The sequence below is a fragment of the Dasypus novemcinctus genome, chromosome 28, assembly GCF_030445035.2.
Source record: "Dasypus novemcinctus isolate mDasNov1 chromosome 28, mDasNov1.1.hap2, whole genome shotgun sequence".
Taxonomy (NCBI): Eukaryota; Metazoa; Chordata; class Mammalia; order Cingulata; family Dasypodidae; genus Dasypus; species Dasypus novemcinctus.
This window is the reverse complement of record NC_080700.1, coordinates 31520683-31543579: the sequence shown is the minus strand read 5'-3', so window position 1 is coordinate 31543579 and position 22897 is coordinate 31520683. Positions and strand designations below refer to the sequence as shown.

Below are 22897 nucleotides of genomic sequence, written 5' to 3'. Positions count from 1 at the left end.
TGCCTGGAGGTTGGCTGGTATCGGTCGGAGCACTGCGGAGATTGTGCCACCTGTGCCTACGGGATCTGCCCAGTCCCGATTTTGATTCTTCCTTTTTATTTTTTCCTATACCATGGATTACTGCTGCTCTGGCCTGCCCTTGGTGGATTTGATCATACCCAATTTATCATTGCCAGGTCCGATCATCTAGTAACTTGGTATCTTATGGTTTGGCCAAGAGCTCCACCTCTACTGGACCCGAGTAGCCTTCTGGGAGCAGAGTATATAATTGCTTGCTACGGAAGTCGTGGTCTTGGTCAAGAAACTTAGAGGTGTCCACTGTAACTCTCCTATTAGGTTTTGTTAGGGAGTTCCTTCGGAATTCTTATTCACCGCAGATACCTCTGGCACCATTGGATCTGATGGTTCATCTGGCCCAGCTGGCCAGGTACCTTTACTGTAGTCTGGTTCTGCAGAGCCCTTTCTTGCTATGGGTACCACACAAAACTGCAAGCATTCTATAACATCTGAGAAGTGAATAAATGCTGATTGCAGCATCCAAGAGGCCCACCGAGAGCTATGTGGCTTGAAATTATCCAGGGCAATAGGGGATAAGGTCAACGAATTAGGTTGGTGTTCAAAGCACAGTAAGAGTCACAGACTTTTTTTTTTATTAGCGTAGTTGTGAACTTACAAAACAATCATGCAAATGTGCAGAATTGAAGAGTTTTAAGCAGGGGAGTGACGTGATGTGATTTTCGTTGAAAAATCCTTTGGTCTTCTGTGAGGGAAACAGATGAAAGAAGGAAAGAGAAATACCAGAGATATCAGTTAGGAAGCTATTTCAGTAAGAAAAGAGAAATTGTGACTTGGGCAATGGTGTCAACAGTGGAGAGGAGAGAAAACAGAATGGGTTTTGGATATTTTTAAATGGATGAAATTTGCTGATAATATGAATTTGGGGCAGTGGTGGTGAGGAAAAGACAGGCGTCAAAGCCACTTAATTGGTTTTTAGCCTAAGCAACCGGAGAATGATGGTTACCTTAATGGATATGGGTATGGTTCAGAGAAAAAGAGGTGTTTTTTTTGGGGGGGGGGAGGGGAAGGGAAGAGGAAATAAAATATTCTGTTTGAACATATTATTAGACATTTCTCTTAGTCATCTCATGGAGCTGTTATATAGACAGTAGGATATGTGATTCAGAAATTATTTTTTTATACTTTCATCCTGTTGGCATGTCCTCATTATTTCTAACATTAATTTAGGCATTCCTTCTTTCATCTTGATCAATCTTGCTAGACAGGGTGTGAACATTATTAGTCATTTCGGAGAAACAGCTTTTGGTCTGGTTAATCTTCTCTAGAGTTTAATTTTTCTTTCATTGATTTTTGCTGTAAGCTTTTTTCCCCCTTTCCTTCTACTTTAGTATCATTCGTTTATATATTTCTAGCTTATTGAATTGAATATGATACTGATTTATTTTCAGACTTTCTTTTATTTTTTCCTTATTGAATGTTTTAAAGCTATACATTTCTTTCAAAGTACCATTTCAGTTTGAGCCTACAGTTTTGACATGAATTCCTTTTGTTCTTATTTAAAGCTATTTTTATATTTCCACTGTGGTTTCCTGTTTACCAGTGAGCTACTTAGAAATACATTTTTTTTTTTAGTTTCCAAGAATGTGACTTCAAATTAATTACTGCCAAATATGATTCATATGACATTAATTCTTTGAAAAATTGGGGACATGCTTCATGACCTTACCCCAGGTTAATTTTCACAAAATTTCCAAATGCATTTGAAAAAAAGAGTATATTCCATTTTTGATAGCCCAGGAGTCTACTTACTATCTTTTAGGTTGAACTTGATGTTGCTTTTCACATTTCTATAATCTATTATTTTCATTTATTTGAGATAATAGGTTTCTAAGAGAGATGAATTAAAATCTGCCACCGCAATTATGCTTTCACCAATTTCTCTTTATAATTCTAGTTTTTGCTTTAGGTGTTTTGACGCTATTGTTGGTATTTGCATAAAGTGTGTGATTGTTCATCTTCCTGGGGCTTTTGCTTTTTATTTTTATTTTACATTCTTCTTCCATACTGGTGTTTTTGGACTTAAAATTTCTATCTGGTATTAGCATTGCCATACCAACTTTATTCTGGTTACTATTTGTATTGCACATCTTTTCCCATCCCTTTATATCAGATTTTCCTAGTTAGATTTTTATTCCAATTTTACTGTTGCTGCATTTTTAACTTGAGAGATTAAATTTGCAATTTTTATATCCTATAAACATTTCTACATATGAACTTTGCTGTTTTCCATCTTTATTCTTTCATTATTTTTTCTCCTTTTTTGCCTCTGCAAGGTTGATATAATTTTTAATATGTTTTTTAGTGGTGGTTGTAAGCTAATGGTTGCAGTTCTATTTCATTCTGTCATCCTTACATTTTTAAATTATATACTTAGCTCTACATTTAAATTAAAAAAGTGTGAAGTTATTCTATATCTTTATTTCCTCCTGGACTAGAAAATGATCTTAACTTGCTTAAACTATGCAGTCAACATTGTTATTATTATTGTCTAGAGTTTCATTATTTTTAATGTTTTCTAGGGTTTTGATACTGGCATGTTTTTTAACAACTTATGTAGTCACTTTTTTTTGTTTGTTTACTTTTTTCTTGTATCATACTTCTTCCTTCTAGGTTCCTTTATATTGCTGAAATATGTATTTTCATATTTTTTTCCTCTCAGTTACTAAAAGTGATAATTTCTTAGTCTATGTACATCTGAAAATGTCTTCATTTTTTTCTCTCACCTAAATGATAGTTTAGTTGAGTATATACATTTCTAGATTGACACAGTTATCCTTAGCACTTTATTTTATTTTATTTAAAGATTTCTTTTATTTATTCCCCCCCCCCCCCGTTGTCTGTTTTCTGTGTCCATTTGCTGCTTCTTCTTTGTCTGCTTCTGTTGTCATCAGTGGCACGGGAATCTGTGTTTCTTTGTGTTGTGTCATCTTGTTGTGTCAGCTCTCCATGTGTGTGGCACCATTCTTAGGCAGGCTGCACTTTCTTTTGCGCTGGGCGGCTCTCCTTACAGGGCGCACTCCCTGCGCGTGGGGCTCCCCTACGCAGGGACAGCCCTGCGTGGCACAGCACTCCTTGCGTGCATCAGCACTGCGCGTGGGCCAGCTCCACTCGGGTCAAGGAGGCCTGGGGTTTGAACCGCGGACCTCCCATGAGGTAGACGAACGCCCTAACCACTGGGCCAAGTCTGCTTCCCTCCTTAGCACTTTAAAACATTATTCCATTGATTACTGGTAACTAATATTTTTGATGAGAAATTTGTTGTCCCCTGGTTTTCAATCCTTTATATGCTGAACTTTTTTTGTGTTAGTTTTTATGCTTTTACTTATATTTTTATGCTGTGTAGTTTCATTACAGCAAAGTTTGGATTTAATTTTATTTATTCTGACTGATACTGAGAATTTAGGTCAAATAAAGAATCTTATCTTTTTTAAAGGCTGGAACTTTTTCATGCTTCTTTATATATTGTTTCTCCAAAATTGACTTTATTCTTGCCTTCTGACTTCTATTAAAATATTTTTGAAGCTGTCCAACAATCTTGCATGGTTTTTTACTGATCTTTCACCTTTTTTAAAAAGATTTATTTATTTATTTATTTCTCTCCCTTTGCCCTCTCGCCCTGGTTGTCTGTTCTCTGTGTCTATGTGCTGCATCGTCTTCTTTGCCCCCTTCTGTTGTTGTCAGCAGCCAGGAATCTGTGTTTCTTTTTGTTGTGTCATCTTGTTGTGTCAGCTCTCCATGTGTGCGGTGCCATTCTTAGGCAGCCTGCACTTTCTTTCATGCTGGGCAGCTCTCCTTACGGGGTGCACTCCTTGCGCATGGGGCTCCCCTACGCAGGGACACCCCTGCGTGGCACGGCACTCCTTGAACACATCAGCACTGTGCATGGGCCAGCTCCACACGGGTCAAGGAGGCCCGGGGTTTGAACTATGGACCTCCCATGTAGTAGACGAACACCCTAACCACTGGACCAAGTCCGCTTCCCATGATCTTTCACCTTTTAAAATCAGTTTGTCTATTCTGACGTTTTGATGATTCCTTAATATTTTCAATGAACTCTTTCTTTTTTCAAATGTGCTTTTCTATGTAAGCAAAGTTCCACCTTTCTCTTTCTTTCTTTTTTTGTTATCCATTTTAAAAAATTTCCGGTATGTTCCTTAACATATCCACTTTCTATTTCCTTCCATTTTTTTCATAATTTCCTGTTTTATTTTTTATTTTTGGCAATTGTACTTTCATCTCTATAAGGACTATAAGCATACTTATTTTAAATTATTTTTCAGACTAGTTTATTTCAGATTCATCTGGAATGCAGTTATATTCTAGATTTGATCATGTCTTAGCATTCAACATTAATATGTGTTTGATAATTTTAATTTATGGATTTATTTTTAGTTAAAGAATTCTCTCAATATTTCCCTTTCTCTTTCTTTGCTTATCTCTCCATGAGTTTGGTTTTGCAATTACTTCTTTTCAAATCCTTTGAGGCCTCAGATCAAGCCCTTGAAGTAATATCTCCTGTCCCTTGAAGATGCTGAGATACCCCAGTTCTAGTCATCTAACTATTTGGCAGTTTATTCAATAATCTTCTCATATGGCTAGTTTTGTGTCCTCTTGTACATACTACTTATTTTAAACTGTAATTCCAGGGTCCAATATATGTCAGCCTTGTTCCCAGAAAAGTGGAGCCCTCATTTAGTAACTTGTTCCACTCTTTATTTGGAATATGTGATGGTTTGAAACTGTACGTGCCCCAGAAAGGTATGTTCTTGAGGTGAATCCACTCCAGTGGGTGTGGACCCTTTGTAAGTAAGATGTTTTGGTGAGTAGGCTCTTAAGTTCAGATGTGACCCACCTCATTCAGAGTGAGCCTTAATTCTTTTACTGGAGTCCTTTATAAAGAAAATGAAATTCACACAAAGAGAGGGAAAAATGGAAGCAAGAAGCCAAAAGCAATGAAATCCACCAAAGTAGGGAGAGACCAGCAAATGCTGCCATGTGCCTTGCCATGTGATAGAGGAATCCAGATCACCAGCATCTGGTCTTTGGCAAGAAAGTATCGCCTTGATAATGCCTTGATTTGGACATTTTCACAGACTCAAAACTGTAAGCTTGTAAGCTAATAAATTCACATTGTTAAAAGGCAACCCATTTTATGGTATCTGCTTTGGGCAGTCTAGCAAACTAAAACAGAATACTTGCTCCCTGCCACTTCTGCTTGATTCTTGACTCAGAGCCAGTAGATCCAACACTTAAGCTTTGGGCTTCTATTCCATTTCTGTTCATGGTGAAATTTTCTTGTGCTTGAACCTGACTTTGTTTATTTCCTTTCCTCTCATATTTATATATCATTTCTATGTATTTGAAATAAAGGAGATACCTCCAAACATGAATTAAAAATTGAATCTTGACTTGACATTTCATTTAGACATTGAAAAATGTAACTGTAAGAAGTGTTAGAAAATTGGAATTTCACATTTCATGTAGTTTGCAAACTTAAAATCATTCTAAGTACTCCCACCCACCCGCACCCCAAATAGGCAACCTCTACAGTCATTGCATAAAGTTCATTTTACTTATTTTAATTAAACCTATAATGAAATTTCAGGTATCATCTTTATTACAGAAATGCCCATTCTTCTCCCTTTTGTCATTTTCTTCTCAGTTGATGGCTTTAACTCACCTCATCTATTTTCCAGGGACCCCTTTATTTCCCACATACTCTAATAATTTTTCTTCTTTAAAAAAAAGGTTTTAGGTTCTTTTAACAGTGGTCATACTTTCTACTTAATAAAACACAGGCATGATTATCCCAGTTCAAAATTTTTTATGTAGCATTTTTTTATTTTTATTTTTATTTTGGATAGTTTTAAACAGTTGAACATTTGGAAGTTCAGCGTCCTTTCTAACTTTTAGGAGTGGAACTTCTGCCCTGTCATTGATACAGTAGACATTTCAGGTAGTTCAAAATTATGGTGTTGTAGTCTTTGGAAATCTCCAGGTCATGAAGATATTGCAAGATTCCTTAGCGATATATAAGAAAAGATACAGTGCATATTCTAGTTATGTGAAAGACATTTGTCTGTTTTTTCATTCTCTGCCCAATTGATTTGGAGGCCTGGGATACTAAGGAAAACCCAAACGAATCCTTTGTCTGGCTTTCCATTCCACTTCGTTAAAGATTGTGAATTATTCAATTCACATGTGTAAAGAGAGCAGACATGGAGACAGATGCGCAGTCCAACAACCTTGCTTCTAATCTGTATATAAGTTACAGAACTGGCAAAGTATTTATACCCCCACAAAGAATAGACTTTGGCAGGCTTGCTGATTCTTTCCTCTGCACAAAAGAAGCAAATTCATGCTCAGCACCTACCCATTGCAGAGCTAGTCTTGAACTCAAGAGCATGAGCTGCTATTTCCCATGTCCACCCAAATCGCCACATTCCGAACATTCAGTGACACCAAGTTGATATTGTACTTGCACTCTTACCAGTATAGTCGCTCCTGTAGAATCCCAAAGCTTTTCCAGAAACAAACTGACATATTCCATAAACCTCACGCACGCTTTGTCTCCTCTACAAGTGAACAGCAGCCAAACCGTGGGTAAACGCTAGTAATGGCTTTAACTGCTCCCATAGGAGCTCATGGCCGCATGGGTTACACTTACTCTAATAAAAAATGCAGAGAAGTTGCAAGATCAGGGAGAACACAACTGCTTGAATTTAATTCTTGCCAGGACACCTGGACTTAAGATTTTGAGCTCCGAACAGTTATCATGGAATCTTTAAGGGCGACAAACAAGTATTTTGTGGCCTTATTCTCCGGCTCCTCTTAAAAATGGTACAAGTTAACTCTTCCTGAGCTGGCACTTCATTGTGCTATTGGTTCAAAACGGACTCATTAAGGAGAGCTCCCCCTCCAGGCATAATCTTTTTGTCCTCATCCAAATATGAACCAGGGCCAGGCCTGCTTGACTGCTTTGTGCACAAAAAAGAGAAAAGTAGCTTTAGAATATAGTTTGTGAAGTTGAATTACTGGAACAACTTACGGGGATGTAGCCAAAGAGACTACCACAAAGCATTTCCACATGTTGAACTTCAGCAAATTTAAATGAAGTGGAAATATTTATCCTGGATTAGAGATGTTTTAGAAGTAATGAAATTATAGAATTTAAATCTTTGGAGAGCTCTACCTTGGCTGCACAAAGGAATCATCTGGAGAGCTTTTAGTTATGATGCCCAGGCCCCATCCCCAGAAATTCTGATACAATTGGTCAGGAGTGGGATCTGGTCAATAGCCAATTATTCTTCAACTCTGAGTAATCAAGAAAATGGGCTTAAACTGAGGCATGTAATGTTCTGAGCAGATATTAAAATGCCTGTTAAAATGAGACTGGTTAAACGTTGAGCTACATCATGGGATTTTCTTTTTGGAAAACTGTATACACTGGTTTGAATGCCTAAATGGAAAAAATGGTAAGGCATTCTCAAGCTTTTCTCTAAACTTATGATCATGAAACTAATAATTTCTAGTATAGGCAAATTTTAGGCTTTTTATCTATGAACTAAATCAGTACAAATATTGCTTCTGTCAATGAAAATATCTGTTTGTGATAATGTTAAAAGTTTCCATTATAGAGAGTACTGCTTTATAGCCTATATTAATTTCAAAGTGTTAATACAATATTTATACATAGAAAACAAAAGTTTGGACTAGAATAATGTCCTATTTCTAGTCTAGCTCTGTTCTTTACCAGCTTTATGACATTTAACAAATTACTCTGTTTCTGTATCAGTGTTAGCACCAGAAAATATATTGAACTAGATTTTTTTCTGATTTCCTTTACCCCTGAAATTATATGACCTGGTTAAGGCAATTATACATCAACAGAAGTAGACAGCAAAAATTTGTGAAGAATTTGATTAAAGGAAATACATTTAAGAAGTAGGTATAAAAGTTTCATATAGTTCAAGAACTTAAAAGTGCTATGTTGCCTTCTCTTAATCTACAGAACCAAATCATTTTGTAGAAATAGCTTCAGCAAAAGATGGACTATAGGAAAATTAAGGACTTACATAAAAATAATCTACTTAATAAGTTTACATTAATATAAATATCATATGCCTTATATACTAATCTATAGAAAATGATATAATTACTCTTATTTTCCTCATTTAACAGAAAATGAAACAAAATTTCAGAGAGAGACTAAGTAATCTACTCAAGGTTATATCACTAGTAACCAGGTCCATCAGTCTTGTAAATCTGAATTATTTCAACCTTTATCACTGTGAGCTCCTTTATCTTATTTCTTTTACTCACAGCTAGTCTCATAAGTCTTTTATTTTTATTTTCGCAAGGTTGGAAACAGAAGAGAGTTGGAAAGTTTTCTTTTTGATTTTAGCTACCTACAAAATAAACAAATTTCAGAAGTATCATAGGACCAGGAGGTTTTAATGATGGATGAAGAAATATCGAAACCAAAGCATTATGTTGGACACAAAAATGAAAAGTAATTAGATTTGACAGTGGGCAGTTACTCTGAAACAACTGACTTTCTCCTTTCTTTTCATATCTTACATGCTAAGGAATGGGATAAGAATTGGAGTGTCAAGTATGATCTTAAAAATTTACTTTAAAGGAATATTTGAAAGTCACTTCTCATATCTGAGTTTCTTCTTTTGAATGATGAGGCTAAACAGTAATTTCTTTATGAAGAAATTTCAGGCCTTTTTCCTCATCTACCACAGTGCTCTTCCCAAGAATGCAAAAAGGCAAATTCTGGCTACCTTTCAAGCATAAAGATCAACAGCTACCTGTGCCAGAGAAGCTGGTGGTGAGCAGGTGATTCATCGACGCACAAACCACTTGCCAGTGTTTTAATTAGAACAGAATCCACGTCCTAATAATCAAATAGGAGAATGGATTTCTCTCTTCGTTCCAACTACAGGTTCAAGGTTTTTTTCCCCCTTGGTCAGTTCTGTAAAATGCAGAGTTAACAAACAGGGAGATGGCCAGGAATTACAGAAAGTTCATTTCTCCCTCTTCCATGATTTCGTATTACTTTGGTGTTTCTATAATCTCCTTATTAACTCTAGCTGGGAGAGACAGATAATGAGGGATATTCAGAGTAAAAGAGAGGACAGTTGGCCTTTGACAGTAAAACAGTTCAGCCATTGAGACACTGTCAGATAAGAAAGTTTTAAGCAAATTAGAGGAAACATGCTTCTTTTACGGCATTTTTTCTTCATCCATTGTCCTTTAAAACTCCAATATACTACGATTGAAATACAGATTTACTCATACTCACTACTCAGACTAAATGCAATGCTTTTTCTAATTTTTAGCAAGGATGCTCTGTATTGAGGAATTCCTTTACAGTTAGGAAAGGTATCCAGTGGCAGGAAGTTTTGTGGATAAACACAGCAGCCAGATTTTTTTTTTTTTTAATTCTTTTCTTAGGCCATATTCATGCAACAAGAAAAGTATGTCAGAAACTCTTAGATTTCATGAGCTATACTTATGGCTTACTTTGCTTATTTCATTTTAATACTATCTTATCCCCATTTTATAGATGATGAAATGGAGGTAAGAGAGGTCATTTAACTTCCCTAATTTGATGCAGCTAGAAAATGGCAGAGCTGTGAGGCAAACCTAGGCAACCTGACTTTAAACCTGTGCTTTTAGTCACTCTCCTACGCTGCTTTCAGCTACCTATGGGCTACAAAAATAAGGAAAGCAGGAAAGTTCTAAAGAATCTTGATTTTAGAGTAAGGTGGCTTTTTAAAAGAACTGTTTAGGCAATATAATACTGCAGGGAGGGTGATATGATTTGCCCCACCCATTGCAAACTTGGAAGATGACTCTTAATGAATAAAGAAACGAGTATTCCTACTTGGTGGAACATTGAGAAGAAGGGAAAATTTGTAAAAATTGTCTGCTGATGAAAGAAAGCATGATAGACGAAGTCTATGTGATATTTGAGGATGACAAGGAAAGTAACAAATAGAAAACATTCAGAAACCTTTGTAGTTTTTATAGCTTGATGTGTATGGAATTATCAGTAAAGACTTGGGTGTGTCGATATGGGAATTCTTGTTTAATTTTTTCCCTGTATTCTTCAGGCACTGTAACAAACTGAAACCAAATATTTTTCAGATCTCTTTTTCTTTTGTTGTTTTCTCAAGGCTGCTTCATTGTAGGCATATAAGATGTGTGATATTGAAAAGAAAGCTTTTTTCTTTTGGCTTTGGGCATTCAAACACCTACAGTTTTGGTAAAATCTAATTTATGATATGGTTTGTAATTCTTCTTCATGATGAAGTATTACTATATAAACAAGTCTGACCTCACCCTAGATATAAACAGCATTATTTTGTTAGTAGTGGGACTTTTACGCATCTTAGAATTTACCACTTGCCAAGACTTGTTTCATTAGACAGTAGGAATTTGGGCATGATTTCTTTAGAATAAGCATTTGCCAAATTTCTATTAACCGTAGTACTTAAACTGACAAGTAGTAGCATTTCTTTGGCTTTTAAGATTTGTTGATGCAAAATTTACATACAATACAATTAATCTTTTGTGTGTACAATGAAATTAGGTTTTGAAATGTGTAGAGTTATGTAACTTTCACCATAATCAAGGTACAGCATATTCTTTTCACCAGCCCCTTGGCATTTAATTCCTTCCTTCCAAGTCTGGGGTATCTCCTCTTTTTTATTTCTATCCCTACAGTTTTGACTTTTCAGAAATGTAACAATACAGTGCTAGCCTTTTTGTATGACTCCTTCCACTTGGCCTAATGCTTTTGTGATTGATTTGCATTGCTGCCTGTGTGAGCAGGTTTCTTTTTTATTACTGCATAGTATTCCATTGCATGGCTATATCATAATGTGTTTTTCCATTCACCGGTTTTATGGACATTTTGGTTGTCTCCAGTTTTTATTAATTATGAAAGCAGCTGCTATAAACAGTCACAAATGACTCCTTGTGTGAACATATGTTTTTAATTTTTCTCAGCTAAATTCCTAGATTTGGGATTTCCAAGCCATACCTTAAGTGTATATATGACATGATAAGAAAATGCCAGAAGGTTTTCCAAAGTGACTGTGCAATTTTATCTTCTTACCAGCAACGTACAGGGGTTCCACTTGCCCACAATGAACATAGGGTATGTTTTTGTATTTGCACACTGCCTAAATATAATGCAGAAAAGGCAATTATAGACTCGGTGCCATTATAGACTTTGAGCCCGAGCAGATGGCACAGTAGGTGTCCAAGTTGGTGCTGTTTGTATGTCTGGGTAATGTTTGTCAATCACTCACTGCAGAAGCAGTTTTCAGAAAACTTTTAACTGATCAAAATATTTCAGGTAATTGGAGGATAGACAGTGCTGCCACATCCAGACATGAGAAAGGAAACCCTCCTGATTATCGAGGCCAAATTGCATGAAGAAGCATGACAATCCTGAGTCCCCAGGCCCAGCAAGTTTCCATAGACGACTTTGCCACATTTGATTACACACTGTGTATGGATGGAAACATGCGAGAGATTTGAATAAAGAAGGTCATCAAGTTAAAACTTGAAGAGCTAAAATCGAACTTTTTGGGAGCCATGGTCCCCACAAACAACTTACTGAAGATCCCTTTATGGGAATGACTCCAACTTGGAGATTTGTGTAGCAGCAGTGTGTTAGGTGCTGCGAAGCAGTTTTGGAGAAGTCACTGTAAAGCTGCATCCATGCATTGCTGAAGGCCAACAATGATAAACGTCTTTACAGTGATGTCCCAGGTTTTTCAATCAGTGTGTTAAAGTAATGTCTGGTAGCTCAAGGCCACAGCTGTTTTTGTTCAATTGACTTACTATTTCTCTTCTTACTTATGATGGAAATCAGCGTTGTGTTTGGCAGAAGAATTAATACAAATCTTTGATTCAGTCAGTATAGGGTACCTTAAAAGTTCATAAACAAATTGGACCTCTTATCTTGCCCAAATTACAAAAACAGTGGAACAAACAAATAGTACAACCATAAAATGATTTTTTGTGTGTGTATTTTAACACAATCACTTCTTCTCAATATTTAATCTCCTGACAGTACTAATCTAGTGGTAGCTAGCATTTTAATATGCTAAATTATGATCTTGATAAATAATAACATATCAGTTTAAGGCCCAAGTCAATATCTGAGCCCTTTGAGACTTTTAAATAACCTGCCTCTTCAGTAAATAAATTGACATGGATAACTTGCTGGGCAGGTGTCCTCTCGTCTCCTATACTACCTCTCTTTACCCCAGGCGACTTTATTGAATTATACATTCTTAGTCATAGGAGTTTACCATCTTGATTGGAAGTATTCTAGTTCACACATACCTAGAGTGCACACTTGGATGTTAAAAGGATAGGAAAGAGAGAATGATTTTTGGAATTATCTTTAGCATCTTTGATTATTCTTAATTTTTGTCCTCATTCTATTTCATAAGGAAGTTAGCTTTTTTGCTTCCATTTGGACCACTTTGCCTCTGAAAATTTAATTATATCATGAAAGGTTACTGAATGTTGTTTTATCTTATGCTCACTTTGACAAACAGATTTGTTTACACATGCACATTTATAACCCAGATGTCAAATATATATAGGCTTAGATAAGAAAAAAATAATTTAAAAAGCTGGAAAAAGACAATTCTCTTAGGTTGGTGTCCTTAAATACTGTGTTAGGTATTCTTTTATCATTGTTTCTTTTATAGGAGAATCTAAATAATTTCTGTGTACTTTGAGATAACTATAATCTCAAATTCATTTGGATATACATCAAAATAAACAGGGATATATAAAAATACAACTGAGAAAACAAAGACAATTATAGGCCCATTTCAGTTATGAACAAATCTTTGCTTACCCCAAATAAATGTGAGCCAATTGAATGCAATAATGTATTTAAAAATACATCTTAAAATACATCTTAATTGAGTAGGGTTTATTCCCAAATGCAAGTTTGTCTCAGCAAACTATTTTTGTTTGCTTCTTGGCTTGCAAGTCCTTGTATCACATAGAGAGTGTAAAGTAAAATTGCAAACTTCCATAAGGGCAGCCATGGGATTACGAATTTTGGAAGAGACGTTTTCATATCAGGCTAAGACAGACAATTGTCCTTAACATCTACCCAGGCATGTGGGTGGATCTTTTTGGTCCATCATTTCAGTAGGACCCCATGTGTATGAAAATTCTGGCCTCATGCAGTGTTCTCAATTCCAACAAAAAATGCGGGTTTAAATCTTCGCTTTTGCTACTTACTGACCTGAGATGTGGCTTCGGACAAGTTATTCACCATTCTGGGTAGATGCTCCACTGTGAAGTGTAAATGATAATCCCCACCTCACAACATTGAAGAATTCTGTGAAACTACATAGCTAGGTAGGTAGGCAGGTAGGTTGATAGGTAGATAGGTAGATCAGTCTAGATCTAGATGTACATCAGACTTAAGATGTCACCTGTATATAAGAACAACACGAAAGTGCTTTTATTGTTATTCTGATTTTCTAATGCTTGATTCATTTAATCATTAATGAAAGCAAAAAACCATTATCAGTCAATGTAAAAAATTAAAAACTCATTTATTTATTTCCTCAATAATTGAAAATGATGATACAGTACCTAAGATATGATTAGGGTACCTTCAACCTACTTCAACCTACTAATACCTTAAAAAAGAAGGAATAGGATGTTTCCAGAAAAGTCACGGTGACCAGGGAATATATTTCCTTGAAGGAAGCAATGTTTATACAAGCACTAAATAGGTCATGGGCAAAGTGAAGTGTGTGTGAGCAAAGTACTCATGTCACTGAAAATCTATTAGTCTACCTGCTGGGAGAGGAAGTAATGCAAACGACTGAGCACTGTACCTTGTATATAGTGACTATTTAAAAGATATTATAGCTTGTGATAGGAATTGATCTCAGTCTTTGAACTCGAGTTTGTAAGGGATGTAACTTTCACTTTTTACTTTTCTATGACATGCCTCTCTTTGGTAAATGGGCCGCGGAACTCACAGTTTAGCTCCATTCCAACCCCAAACCCTGACCTCGGGTCCCCAGGATTGTTTGAGTTTCTAGGGCAAAGAGTGCTTATCATGAACCAAGGCCCTTCCAGATGAACCGCTGATCCTCACTAGTCATCTCTTGGGCCAGCATCTGCTGAACCTTTCCTCTGGTCCACACCAGCCTCTGAAGAATTGTGCGTTATTGATGCCTACAAAGCTCCTCTGGGTTCACAGGCTCTCCTAACCACATATTCTCTCAGAGCACAGTCTAAGAACCCATCTACCTAAACATACCATGCAGATGTTTTCCCTACCATTCTGGATAGGGAGAATTCTGGGGCCTTGTTACCTCTCCAGTTTTACTCTGGAGATACCCAAACCTACCTGGGGTTCTACAGTCTGCTTCTCTAGAGCTTGTTTCTGGGAACGGTATGTAAGGGCGTAATGCCTGCCTCTTAACAGGGACCCAAGGGGTCTAAGCGATCTTCACTTTGACTTTCCTCTCTTCCTAGCCCGAAGACCTTATTTTTTTGTTGTTGTGATGACATGCACCCAACACAAAATTTCCCAGTTCAATCACTTTCTTGCATACAATTCAGTGTCATTAATTACATTCACAATATTGTGCTACCAACACCACCTTCCCCAGCCCAAAGACTTAAAAAATTTATATTTGTAGGGAAGGAAGCAGCAAAGCCTTTTTTTATTCACTGTTTTCTTTCCAGATGTTTTTACCTATTCTAAGTCATAGGTTTTTAAAAATCAAAGGTCACAAATTCACAGTTTTGTTCTCTGTATACCTCATCTCATTCTTTATCAGAGGCAGTGAGCCATAACATGCCCTAGCTACTACCTAATAAATCAACAATGTTGATTAATATATCAAAAATGAAACTGGTTCAAATATCAAAATATTCTACTACATTATCATAATAACAATAAGAATAATGGAAATAAGAAAAATAGGGTGGGGACTTAGATCCCACATGGTTGATGGATGTGATTCTCCTGCTTGTAGTTGTAGGCACTCTCGGTTCCCTGGTGTGGTGGTTGATCATCTTCACCTCCCTGTTAGCTGACCTGGATAAATTCAACAAACCAGAGAGTAGGAGTTGCAACTCTGTTGAGGCTCAGGGCCCAGCTAGCCCATGGCCAGTCCAGAGATTCAAGTCTCCTAAGTATACCTCAACCCCAGCTCCAACCACGGGTTCAGTAAAAGTGACAGAAGAGACATCTGAGTCCAACTCCATCACACTCAGGAACACAAATTCAAAAGTAGGGCCCACTGACAAGGCACTGAACTCCAGAGCCATCTGCCATGACCGTAGGACCTGTGTGGGTCCGCAGGATAGAGGAATAAAATATGGATTAGAGTGGACTTACTGGTATTCTACTGTAGAACTATTTTGACTAGTAATGGAAGAAATTGTAGCATTGATGTGGAGAAAGTAGCCATGGTAGTTGTTGAGGGCAAGAAGAGGGAAGAAGAGATGTGATGTGGGGGCATTTTCAGGACTTGGAGTTGTCCAAAATGATATTGCAGGAAATGATGCTAGACATTATATATCCTGCCATAACCCATTGAATGTACTGGGGGAGAGTGTACACTACAAGGTAAACTATAATCCATGCAGTGCAGCAGTGCTTCAAAATGTATTTGCCAAATGCAGTGATTGTGCCACAATGATGAAAGAGGTTGTTGATGTGGGAGGAGTGGGGCGGGGTGGGGTGTGGGGATATGGGAACCTCTTACATTTTTTAAAGTAACACTTTTTGTGATCTGTGTATTTTTAAAAATACAATTAAAAATAAATTAATTAATTAAAAAAGAAAAAGAAAAATAAGGTGGGGACCAATTTATGGAAGACTTTGAAAATCAGAAGGTACAAAATAATCACATCCATCCAAGAAGCATGGGAGGACGGTTTTTGTACCCAGCATGGCACAGGAAAATAAAATTATACTCATTTTCTTAATTTCCCAGAGCTGTGATGGCAAGTACTATGCAAGGGGTTGGCATAACAATAAGCATTTTTTTTCCCACTAGTTTTGAAGACCATATTCAAGACGTCAGCAAGTCCATGCTTTCTCCTGGAATGTAATGTCTGGTGATGGCAGTCTCTCCCTCTCCCCTCTCTGGCTTCTGTGTCTTCTGGCTCCTGAATTTGGCATCTATTAACTGTGTCCAAATTTCCTGTCTTTATAAGGTCTCTAGTCATGGATTATGACCCATCCTGATTCAGTCTGGCTACATCTTAACTAGTAATATCATCTTCAGAAGGTTCTATTTACAAATGGATTCACACCCACAGGAATGTGGATTAAGATTGGAACATGTCTTTTGTAGGGGACATGGTTCAATTCCCAATAGTCATTTAGCAATATGACTATTGATTCCCATTTTTTTTCCTATGACCCTATTTGGTTATAGGTTATATGCAGAAGAAATATTATACCCAATTTATTAGTGTATACTTATCCAAGATTGAGATAATGATTTTACAGCTTTCATTTACTAAATATAAGTTTTCATCAATATTCTTTAAGATCTTGTTTGACTATGTATGAGATTACATAGTTTATTGAAATGTATATTGATTTCATAATGAAAACTCTTTAATCGTGTTATAAAGCTATTCAGCATTTCTTAAGCCTGGTGCTTTCCTTCTCTATTTCATGTGGATTTAATAATATTTGCTGGTTTTGAGTTTCATCTTACCTTTTCATTTGCCTCTGTTTTCTGGCCCAGACATTGGTTTGTCTAACACACTTCTCTAGCTATCATCATGTAGAGTGTTCTCTTATGAGAGTGGTGGAATGAATGAGTACTCGTACTGCCAAAACTTCTGTTGTTGGAACACATCAGGTAGACCTTCACCTTTCTAAAGTGGATAATCCCTCTAGGAGTTTATCAACTGACATCTAACTCAGGGACAGACTGCATCTGTTATAGGCCTGCTTGACTTTCCCTCATCTTTGCTGGCCTTTCCTGGAGACCTAATTTCCTATTATCTCAGAATTGTTCCCTCCAGGCCACCAGTAAAAACTCTGCTACCTTGAAATTCATCCAGGAAATCTTTCATATCTTATTCTGATTTTATGAATTCTCCTCTTAAATCTGTCCAAATTTTCAGAATCTTGAGATATAGCTGTCCCAATCTTTACAGGCCTGGCTCCAAAATTGCTTTTACTCCAGACTCCCTAGAGTAAACAACTTTAGAAGGGTATATTTCAGTCCATCTGAGATCCTAATTCCTTCCTCGTTAGATGTCTTTGGGCTGCTTGCATAATTTCTATCTTAGGAACAATTAGAATACCCTCTCCATTTTGCTTTTTTGTTTTTTTTAAAGACTTATTTTTATTTGTTTCTCTCCCCTTCAGCCCCCCTCCCCCCGTTGTCTGCTCTCTGTGTCCGTTCGCTGTGTGTTCTTCTGTGTCCACTTCTGTTCTTGTGAGCGGCACCGGGAACCTGTGTCTCTTTTTGTTGCGTCATTTTGCTGTGTCAGCTTTCCGTGTGTGTGGTGCCATTCTTGGGCAGGCTGCATTTTTTTTGCCCAGGGCAGCTCTCCACACAGGGCGCACTCCTTGTGCATGGGGTTCCCCTATATGCGTGACACCCCTGGGAGGCATGGCACTCCTTGCATACATCAGCGCTGCGTGTGGGCCTGCTCTCCTCTCCATTTTTAATTCCCTTTTTTAAAGCTGTTAGACATGGGTGCATCTTTTTTACCTTTTTAAAAAAATCTTATGTTTGTCTATTTTTCCTTTACAATATCAGTTCTTTTTTCTTTATTTAATTCATCTCTCCTATAAGACCTAAACTTTTCTCCAAAGAAATACCTCTCTCTAGCTTCACCAGTCTAACTTCCTTTATTTTATTTACATCTTCCACTGTTTCTTTTTTTTTTTAAGTTAAGAAGTTTGTGTATTTTCCCAACCATTCAAGTTCATTTTTAAGAAAACCTGTTTCCTAATGATAGAGTTTTCCAGCCATTGACTTTTAAAATTACCTACTTATCTTTTAGATTTGGGGTGAAAAAATTATTTATTTGTTTTTTAATCAAACTCATGAAAATGACTCCCATTCCATTTTATTTTCTTTTTGTGAATAAAATCCACTAATTTTGGGAGGATGATGAAACAATTGGGGGTCCCTAAAGTCTAAAGCCATGTTCAGTACTTATGTAATTTTAAAAGTTTAGCTAAATTGGGACCCTTTGGAGGGAGATGACTCTTGATTCATGGACAACCACACGAATTCAACTTAGTCCCTTGCGGTGCCGAATGAAGAATGAGATTTGAAGTTACCGATCTAGCTCCACAGTCTTGAACCTGGTACTAACTTTATAGCATGAACCAACTAAGGCTATAGAATGAGCATGGAACTCATTGGCTTAGCTCCCAACTGCAGATTTGGCTAAGATACAACAGTAAAGGAGGACACTGCTAAAAACTGCCAGGATTGGCCAAGACAAAAATCCCACATGGGCTATACCTGGTGAAGCTGAGGGTGCTGGCACAGGCTCAGCAGAAACTGCAGCCTTGTCATATATTTGCTCTCCAAATTCCAGTCTGACTATTTTTCAAGGTTCTTGGCCAAATCAGTGCATGCTGGGATTTTCGGAGTCAGTACTCCCCCTTTTCCATCTGAGTTCAGAAGCTATTAAGAATTAAGACACAGGAGTCATGCAGATGGAGACCAAGATGTCACCTTTCTTGATGATAAAGCAACTTGGAAGGCATTACTTATATCTGGCAAAAGAGATACCTAACTTTCTCCTGAATTTACTCATCTTCCCCCACCATCTGCCCCATGAAGTTCAAGTGTGGCTGGCAGCAAATAAGAAAGCATGCCTATGATGCGTTTTCATGGGGCGGGGGTGATGGGGGCAGGAAAAAGTGGGCAAGATATGTGTGCCTAGTTCTTTGTCCTGAAATCCACAAATTAGATATTTAGATAAGCCTTTCTTCTCCTGGGGAGGAAGAGGATGAGGATATGGGACAAGCGGTCGGTAATACTTTAGGGACCCTCCCTCTACATGAAACCCCATCATAAATTAACAGTAGGAAGCTGACATAATGTATTTGTTCTTTAGCTCTCATAATTAATCAATAATATGCAGACAGCTAAAAAGGGTATCTTAGACTCTTTTGGTCAGTGTAGACAGATTGACTCTGAAACAAGGTACTTTAATATATCAAAGTAGCTATGAAATACAGTTTGGATTAACCAAGTATAATCCCTGTTGTATAGATTTTTAGGATTTGTAATGCAATTTGTTCGATGTTCTAGGAAATTCAAATACGGGCAATGTCTATTTTAGGCTTATTCTTTGTACAGGGTTTACAATTAATGAGAGGTAATTGAAACCATGTGGTATTTTATTTTTCAATCACAGCTTGCCACAGCCACCTTAGATGGTAAACTGCAGTTGTTTCAAGCTGAATAACTGCTGGCCTGTGAAGGTTGGCCCAGAAACCACCTGCCAAAGAAAGAAATAGTTCGTCAAGCACTGGACAAGAAGCACCGGATCGTTTTTCATAGTATAGATGGCTTTTCAGATTTCCTCTCTGCAAACTGTACCACCACATTTATGCCACATCCAAGTCTGTAAGCTTTCTTGATCTACAAAAAGGAGATCTCCTGTACTGGAAAAACTGAAACGGCATCCAACACTTGTATACAGAATTTGGTAAAGTTAAAACAGAATGTTCTTCAAAAAAAAATTTTTTTTTTTACCTAGTATTGTTTTATAATTTAATCTTTTCTAAAAAATTAGAAAAAGGAATTCACTTTTGGGGCCAAGAAAATAAAACAGTAAAAAGTACTAACCAGTTCCAGGTCTTGTGAGTTAATGTGCACATGGCTGATTGCTTAGTAAACTGTGGCCTCTGCCCTGGTAGCTTTAGTCGTTGCACAGTTTTGCCTTCTGGTCCTTTCCTCCCATAGAGGTGATAACTGAGCAAATTCTGGAAAGGGATAAGAGTTCAAGGTGCTTCACTGGGTAAGTTCTTAAGAGACAAATAGTTGTCTTCGGAATTTGACTCTGCATGTATCTTGCTCCATTGGTCCCTGGAACCAAGTCTTTCTAGGATCCTTAGACAAGTTAGGATGCTTCTAGAACAATGCCAGATCCCAGACAACTCCAGCAATATACAGTGTCACTTATTACCCACAAGCCTGAAGACTCCTTGGTAAGATTTAATGTTCTCTGGGAAATTGGGTGGGGGTCGGTAGTAGAGGGGATTCCATTCTATCTAGAACCCCCACTGCTGCCTCCAGTTGTCCTTATACTCTTTAAAAAAGCAGCAGACTATTGCTTCACCTCTAAGAATGCCATAGGGCTGATTTTTGGAGTTCTTCATTGGTATTTTCATACATTGACCTTAAATATGCATACCTTTTTCTTGAGAAGATTTTACAAAGCAGAAGCTTAGAATAACTCATTTTTTCTTTTCCTAATAGTTACCCACATATTTTTACCCATTTATAGTAATTATATTGTTTCCCTTTGTTAAAATGAAGTTTTGAATGACAGTTAAATGAAGCAGTTTTAGGTCAAGCAATCTCATGGATTCCTATTTAATATTCTTAATCTGAGTTAAATCATTTTGCCTTACTAACATGTTCAGTTTTGTGTATGACTTTTGAAATTAATGTTTGTTTCTTTCATACATTGCTTTGATTTTGATCTAAAATTTTCTAAAATAAGTCATGATTCCAATTATGTCAAAAGTGATTAAGGAAAAGAAAATTAAAATTATTTGATGTGAATAATATTTGCTGAATAACATCTCAAAGAAAAAAAATCTTTATGCAAGCAAACAAAGACAAACAGCCATTAGAGAACTTTATCAAGGGAAAACTTGAGGGCAAAAAATAAATTTGAAAAAGCTACTGCTAAGAGGAAAGCCAAGCCAAGTCACAGTACAGACTGTGCTTAAGAGGACTTATGGAATAAAGCTGTGATCAAGAAGCAAGAGAGCAAAGCTGATGAAGATAGTTGGCAGAGTTCTAGTGGGATCACTGCTAATCCTGAGGCTAAAGGATCTGACTGTTCTGAATTCAGAAGACACCTCCAGCTTAATTTAGATAATGGTACGGAAACGCTTTTGCACAGGCCAGCAAAAGAATAGACGTTGATGCTATTTGATGTCACAATAATCTGTCTAGCTAGTATAATAATATTTTATTTCATCAGCCTTATAAAAACAATTACATTTGTTCAAGCAATGAGCAGATGTATTATACTGTATACGTGGTTGGTTCTCCTTTCATTATATAGTAGTAATAAATACATATTTATACCAAACTTTTCCTTTATAGTATGACTTCACTTCATTAGCTCATTTGTTATGATAACTCTGTGTTGGAAAATATTATTATTATTAATGATTATCATCATCATTTTCCAAATACTTGACAAAAGCTGTGTCATGGAGAAGAGTGATAAAATTTCCTTTTGGAAAATCCATTTAAGGACATTATTTTCAAATAGAATTTCCATCGATTTAATCAGGTTAAGAGTTGCTGATCTCTTTCAATGTGTATCTGAAGAACATTACTGACCCAGGCATTCTCAATATGCTTCGGTAGGGTAACGGCAGCTTGTGTGATAGAGAGAGCATTGAACTTAAGAATCCAAGCTCAGCCGCAGACTAGATTTATTAACTTGGAGGAGGACTCACTTCACAGAGTCATAGTTTTCTTTTCCAAAATGGGAAGAAATAAGATCTGTCCTTCATACTTAGCAAGGCTAGTGTGAAAACTCAGATTTGATTACGTGAAAGCTTTTTAAAAGTGATAAATCTACACTTGCATGTGGCATAGAGGGGCATCCTAGTGGACAAAAGACCCTGTGGGATACTACTGAGGAGACTAGACCAGGGAGAGAGAATAAGCCTCCCTTTCCAAGGAGTCAGAAGGGGGGAAAGAATGGGTGGAGGGAAATACCAGTGAAGTGGGTGTGGGCAGTAGCTGCAGTGCCACCAGGGGGCCATGTGTTACCTGCCAAAGGACTGTGGCGGGCATCAAGCAAATAACTAACAGTGGAAAGGCATTTTATGGGGGAGTGGGTATAGCTCAGTGATTGAGCACCTGTTTCCCATGTATGAGGTTCTGGGTTCAATCCCCAGTACTTCCTAAAATATATATATATACACAATATATATATAATATTGTATAAAACTTGGTTAACAGCAGCTCTCTTAATCTTATTTAATCCTCATATCAATTTTGTGAGGTGGGTATCTATTTTTACAGATAAGTACACTAAGGCTCAGTGATGTCAAGTTGGAGACCACATACCAAGGAAAGGACAGATCTCAGATCCTTGTATTTCTACAGACTCCCTGGGCTTTTCATTCTCCTGTGTTTTATTATAGAAAAGGCTCTTTATCATCATCCCGCTTCAGATTGTCTGCAACTGTCAGAAAAGTAGACGCCTGGTGGTGAGGCCAGGCAGGGAAGCCCACGTGATGTGGGTCCGTTTTGGAAGAGGCGCTCTGCCCCTTTGCGTCCCATGGCCACGCAGTCCACTCCAGAGCGAATCCCGACTGCCATGGGAAAGTGGGAGGAGGCATGGCTTTGTCTAGCCCGGCAACAGTTTCTTTAATTAGATAGTTATCAAGATTCTTTTTTTTTCTTTTGGTATTTTGACTAATAAAATGATTCATAGGATGATGTATATGTCATGGGGTTTGCACAACTGTTGGCACACATTCATATTTTTTAAGAAAACAAAGCAAGAATGTGAACATAGACTACCCAAACAGAGGGTG

The 22897-nt window shown here is 37.2% G+C and overlaps 1 protein-coding gene across 2 annotated transcripts in view; it reads left to right on the top strand.

Moving 5' to 3' along the window:
* Positions 1-21643, top strand: part of WDR27 (WD repeat domain 27) — a 397567-nt gene extending 375924 nt beyond the window's left edge. Inside the window, exon 25 of one of the 2 annotated variants that reach the window (XM_058289718.2) lies at positions 19516-21643. In XM_058289718.2, the coding sequence (XP_058145701.1) occupies positions 19516-19566 (51 nt within the window). In that variant the 3' untranslated portion in view covers positions 19567-21643. The remainder of the gene's footprint in view (positions 1-19515) is intronic. The other variant, XM_058289717.2, reaches the window with a different exon arrangement.
* The last annotated feature ends 1254 nt before the right edge of the window (positions 21644-22897 follow it).